Source organism: Triplophysa dalaica, chromosome 1, assembly GCF_015846415.1.
Source record: "Triplophysa dalaica isolate WHDGS20190420 chromosome 1, ASM1584641v1, whole genome shotgun sequence".
NCBI lineage: Eukaryota > Metazoa > Chordata > Actinopteri > Cypriniformes > Nemacheilidae > Triplophysa > Triplophysa dalaica.
Genome location: NC_079542.1, coordinates 28,792,379 through 28,798,999, shown reverse-complemented (window position 1 = coordinate 28,798,999; position 6,621 = coordinate 28,792,379). Strand labels below are relative to the sequence as shown.

At 39.9% G+C, this 6,621-nt stretch overlaps 1 protein-coding gene across 1 annotated transcript; it reads left to right on the top strand.

Annotated features, from left to right (window-relative positions):
• On the top strand, positions 1–1,436 carry LOC130424535 (uncharacterized). The gene has a single exon (XM_056750298.1). It carries the CDS (start codon positions 315–317, stop codon positions 1,179–1,181), a length of 867 nt encoding a protein of 288 aa, XP_056606276.1. The 5' UTR covers positions 1–314; the 3' UTR covers positions 1,182–1,436.
• Positions 1,437–6,621: the final 5,185 nt, after the last annotated feature.

The following is a 6,621-nucleotide window of genomic DNA, read 5'->3' as shown; positions in this document are numbered from 1 at the left end:
CCGGCGGCTAGTTTGTATCCTCTGACACTTGCTTCACATCACATTTGTTCCTGGTCTAAATATTAGTGTATTTTACTATAGTTACCTATCACTGTCGTTGCCGAATTATTTATAACTTTATTTTCTAAATCTATATTAATTGAAGCGTAACGCCGCTAGCATATTAGCGTGTTAGCTTGCCTTCTGTTTACATTGTGGAATATCATCTCCCCCTATTTGTCTTGTGTGCTAACTGTTTCTCTTTTTAAGTGTATATACTAAGACTCATCAAGCAACCTTGGTAAGTTAGGATTGCACTTCATACCCGGTGAGTTATGGCTTCTATTCCTATTGTTGTTACTTGCACCTCATGTCATATGTTTAGTTTAGCCTTCTCTGTCAGCGGCGAGGGTTTTACATGTGATAAATGCAGGGAAGTAGTTAGGCTGACGGAGAAGATCTTAGAATTAGAGTCTCGCATCCAATCTTTATTTGAGGATAGTAAGAGTGTTAGGACTGTAGAAAACACTTCGGATGCGAGCAATGTTAGCGCACACAGCTCGGTTCCGGTTGAAAATCCCCTGCAGCTGGGAAACTTTGTGGCGGTGAGACGGCATAGTCGCAGGACAAAACATCACTCAACCGTTCCGATTAAAGTCTCGAACAGGTTTGCCCCGCTCAGTGACGCACCGACTGAGAAACCTGCTGAAAGTGCCCTAGTGATCGGTGATTCTATTGTCCGGAACGTTAACATAGAGACACCAGCCACCATAGTCAAATGTTTACCGGGAGCCAGAGCGCCTGACATCAAGTCAAATTTAAATGTGCTGGCTAAGGCTAATCGTAAATACAGTAAGATTGTTATTCATGTCGGCACAAATGATGTTAGACTCCGTCAATCGGAGATCACTAAAGATAATATTAAAGAGGTGTGTGAGCTCGCAAAAACGATGTCAGACACTGTAATATTCTCTGGCCCCCTTACTGCTTACCGTGGTGATGAGATTTATAGCAGATTATCATCACTAAATGGCTGGTTGTCTGAGTGGTGCCTGCAGAATAACATAGATTTTATAAATAACTGGAAGAGTTTTGAGGGCAGACCTGACCTGTTGAAACGAGATGGTCTCCATCCCTCCTGGGATGGGGTTTCCCTCCTCTCTAGAAATTTGGCACACAGTCTTAATAATGCTAAAATCTGACTACCTAGGGCCCAGGTCAGGAAGGAGACACAATGGCTTAACCAACTGTCTGCTTGCCGTCTCGCGTTACAGAATACACAAAATATACAACATGTAATAATCCCTTCTTACAAACAACATAAAATAGAGACTGTGTCTGTCCCCCGGATTAGCAAACATAAAATATTGCGTAAACCTCTTGAAAGTAATTTAATAAACGTTAAACAAATCAAACATGAACAAAATACAGATAATCAGCTGTTACGACTCAGATTGCTTAATATTAGATCTCTCTCAAATAAAGCACTTTTTGTTAACGATTTGATAACCGATCATAAAATAGACATGCTTTGTTTGACAGAAACATGGCTAAAGCCAGATGATTTTATTACTCTAAATGAATCCGTTCCCCATGATTATTACTATAAACACGAGCCTCGTCTAAAAGGTAGAGGGGGAGGTGTCGCTGCACTTTACAAGAATTCTTTTATTACCTCTCAGAAGTCTAATTTTAAATACAATTCTTTTGAAGTCATGGTACTTCACGTATCGACACCTAATACTAAGGACAAAACATTTTTAAAATTTATTCTAGCTATTGTATATAGGCCTCCAGGGCACCACACAGATTTTATTAAAGATTTTGGTGGGTTCTTATCAGAACTAGTACTGGCCGCAGATAGAGTCCTTGTCGTCGGTGACTTTAATATCCATGTAGACAATGATACAGATGCCTTGGGACTGGCTTTCAAAGACACTCTTAACTCCATGGGCGTTAGTCAACATGTGTCAGGACCCACTCACCTTCGTAATCATACTTTAGATTTAATACTTTCTTATGGTATAAATGTGGACGATGTTAAAATCGTTCAGCAGAGTGAAGATATTTCGGATCATTATCTGATATTATGTTTGCTTCAATGGCCTACGGCTGCAAATCAAACTCCTTGTTACAAATATGGTAGAACGATTACTTCAACTACCAAAGATGCGTTTCTCGATAATCTGCCTGAATTGTCTAAAATATCTAACATGAGTAATAACGTTGACGATTTTGACACTACTATTGAAAATTTTAACTCTACTTTCTCGGAAATATTAGACATAGTTGCTCCTCTGCGTTTAAAGAAAATTAAAAATAGCAGCCCAACACCGTGGTATAATGAACACACTCAGACTCTAAAAAAAGCATTCCGTAAAATGGAGCGCAACTTTAAGAAAACGAATTTAGAGGTATTTCGTATAGCATGGAAGGATAGTACTCGAAATTACAGGAATGCAATAAAAACGTCTAGATCCGCCTACTTTTCAACACTAATAGAGGAAAACCATCACAACCCTAGGTTCTTATTTAACACCGTGGCTAAATTAACAAAAAATAAGTCGTCATCAACGTCAGATTCTGATTATCAGCATAACAGTGATGAATTTGTGAACTACTTCACGAGTAAAATCCAAGATATAAGAGAAAAAATTATAACAATGCAACCTGTAGTGAAATCCGCTGAACAAACTAACTACAGCACCCCTAAGGAGAAATTGCAATTATTTTCTACAGTAGATCACGATGAACTGTCTAAAATCATTAGATCATCTAAATCATCAACATGCATGCTAGACCCTATACCTACAAAACTACTGAAAGAAATGCTCCCAGAAATTATAGATCCTCTTCTTAGTATTATTAACTCATCTCTGACATTAGGACATGTGCCTAAAGCATTTAAGGTGGCTGTTATAAGGCCTCTTTTAAAAAAAACCAAACTCGACCCTAAAGAACTAGGGAATTACAGGCCTATATCGAATTTACCTTTTATATCTAAAGTTCTGGAAAAAGTAGTTTCAACTCAATTATGCTCCTTCCTCCAAAGGAATGACATTAATGATGAATTCCAGTCTGGATTTCGAGCATGTCACAGTACAGAGACTGCTTTGATCAGAGTTACAAATGATCTGCTTTTAGCGTCTGACCATGGCTGTATTTCGTTATTGGTGCTGCTAGACCTCAGTGCTGCATTTGACACCATTGACCACAGCATACTTCTACATAGACTCGAAAATTACGTCGGCATTAACGGAATAGCATTGAAATGGTTTAAGTCTTATTTATCCGACCGTTTTCAATTTGTAGCAATAAACAATGAGGTGTCCCGCAAATCACAAGTCCAGTACGGTGTACCACAGGGCTCAGTCTTGGGACCCCTGATCTTCGCATTATACATGCTACCTCTAGGAGATATAATAAAGCGACACGGAATTAGCTTTCACTGTTATGCTGAAGATACTCAACTTTATATTTCCTCGATGCCTCATGAAACCCAGCAGTTTCATCGAATAAAGGATTGCATAGTTGACTTAAAAATGTGGATGAGTAACAATTTTTTACTACTAAACTCGGACAAAACAGAAGTGTTACTTACTGGACCAAAAACTGCCATACGTAACAACCAAGAATACTGCTTTACTATTGACGGATGCTCCATAAAATCCTCGTTGTCAGCTAAGAATCTTGGCGTTGTATTCAATATTAATCTGTCATTTGAGAGCCATGTCGCCAACACCTATAAAATAGCATTTTTTCATTTTAAGAATATATCTAAACTACGTCATATGCTGTCACTGTCAGATGCAGAGAAATTAATTCATGCATTCATGAGATCAAGACTAGATTACTGTAATGCACTTTTAGGTGGTTGCCCTGCAGGCCTATTACAAAAACTGCAACTGGTTCAAAACGCGGCAGCTCGAGTTCTTACACATACAAAAAAGTATGAGCATATAACCCCGGTTCGGTCAACCTGGCACTGGTTACTTATAAAGAATTGCATTAACTTTAAGATCTTGCTTATTACCTATAAAGCCCTACATGGTCTAGCGCCGCAGTATTTAAATGAACTTCTATTGTATTACAATCCTCCACATGCATTACGCTCTCAGGCGTCCTGTCATTTAGTAATACATAGAATTTCAAAATCAAGTCCAGAAAATTCAACTTGACTCGATTTTTCTACAACACATTTAGGCATTTGGCAGACGCTTTAATCCACAGCGACTTACATTGCTTTATCCTATACATTTTACTTATGTATTTGCAATCCCCTGGGATCGAACCCACAACCTTGCTCTTACCACTGAGCTACAGGAAAAAACACTTAAAATGCTATTAGATTGTTAATGATAATCTTAAATGTATAATTTACCTTATTCGTAATTTTTTTTATTTTTTTATTTAGCCTTGTTGTGCAAGCACTGTTGAGCTTGTGCAGAGGCAGCAGGTTTTGCCAGAGGGGAACTGGAATCCCCTGGTTGGGCCTGGGTTCTCCTGAGGTTTTTTTTCTCGATTGGAGTTTTGGGTTCCTCGCCACTGTTTGCATATTGTTTTGCACTATTTGCCTGCCCGGGGGGGCTGCTTTAGAATTTAGAAGTTAGACATAATTAATAATGCATATAAGAATTTATAGTCCGTTTAATATTTGACCTGTGGTTCTCTCTCCTATGTGTGCTTTCACTGTGCGTGTGTGCAAATGTGTTTGCGTGTGTGCGTCTATGTCAATGTGTGTAAGTATGTATGCATATTGTGTGTGTGGAGCATTTGTATGTCTGTCTTTTGTTGTTTTCACCTTTTTCCTTGTTTTTACAGGTATATGCCTTTAGTTGTGTTTCTTGTATTCAATGTGTCTCACGTACAGCTGCTTTGTAACAATGAAAATTGTAAAAAGCGCTATGTAAATAAAGTTGAGTTGAGATAGCTGGTCAACAGGTGTGTCAGAATACATTTTAGTCAACTCCTCTGTAAATCTTTAAGGTTTCTTGGCTGTCGCTCAGCAAATTGGAGTTTGGCCTCCTTCACAGATTTTCTATAGGACTAGGGTCTAGAAACTGGCTAGGACATTTAGTATGCTTCTTAAACCACTCTTCGGTTGTCTTTGCAATATGTTTTGTGTCTTTGTCATGTTAAAGGCACATGCACGACCCATCTTCAGTGATCTAGTTAACGGGAGAAGGTTCTCGTCCAAGATTTTACGGTACACTGGCCCGTCCCTCAGCCCCTCAATGCGGTGAAGGACCTCTTTACCCGTAGCAGAGAAAAAGTATAATGTTTCCAACACTGTGGTTCTCTGTAGGGATGGTGTTCTTGGGGTCATAGTCAGCATTCCTCTCTCCTCCAAAACAGGAGTCAATTTTCTGCTCACAGCAATGCCAGTACTTTCGCCAAAGCCTTTTCTGAATCATTTTGATGTTAATTGTCAAACTTCAAATGAGCCGGGCGGGCCTTCTTGGGGAGGAGGACCTAGCTGGTGCTTCAGGATTTCAATCTATTGTGTGATAGCGTGTAACCAATGGTCTGGTTGCCAACTGTAGTCCCGACTGTCTCGAAATGATGAACAAGCTTCTTCCCTCTAGTTCTGGGCTGATCTTTAACCTTTTTCATGATTATCTTTATCCAAATGGGGAAATCTTGGAGGGAGCTCCAGACCAAGGGCAATTGATAGTTATTTTGTATTTCTTCTACAGTTGTGTTCAAAATTATTCAACCCCCACTGAAATTGATTGTTTTGGTCGGTTTGACATTGATTATGATCATTCAGTCATCCTGCTTACAATTAAATCAAAGAGGCACGTGTAGGTCAGACAAATATAACATAACATTTATAATGAAATAACCACAAATGTCTTTTCTGAGCTCACATCATTATCAGTTTTATTCAACCCCCAAGTGACAATCAATCTTAGTACTTAGTACAACATCCTTTTACAGTTATAACAGCTTTTAAACGTGAAGCATAGCTTGACACAAGTGTCTTGCAGCGATCTACGGGTATCTTCGCCCATTCATCATGGGCAAAAGCCTCCAGTTCAGTCACATTCTTAGGCTTGCGCACTGCAACTGCTTTCTTTAAGTCCCACCAGAGGTTCTCAATCGGATTTAAGTCTGGTGACTGCGATGGCCACTTCAAAATGTTCCAGCCTTTAATCTGCAACCATGCTCTAGTGGACTTGGAGGTATGCTTGGGATCATTGTCCTGTTGAAAGGTCCAACGTCTTCCAAGCCTCAGGTTTGGGACGGACTGCATCACATTGTCATCCGATATCTCCTGGTACTGAAGAGAATTCATGGTACCTTGCACACGCTGAAGCTTCCCAGTACCTGCAGAAGCAAAACAGCCCCAAAGCATGATTGACCCCCCGCCATTCTTCACAGTAGGCAAGGTGTTCTTTTCTTCATAGGCCTTGTTCTTCCTCCTCCAAACATAGCGTTGATCCATGGGCCCAAACAGTTCTAATTTTGTTTCATCAGTCCACAGAACACTATCCCAAAACTTCTGTGGTTTGTCCACATGACTTTTGGCATACTGCAGTCGACTCTTCTTATTCTTTGGGGACAGCAATGGGGGTGCGCCTGGGAGTTCTGGCATGGGTGCGCCGTATTGTCTGAGCAGAAACTTCAGTACCCACATCT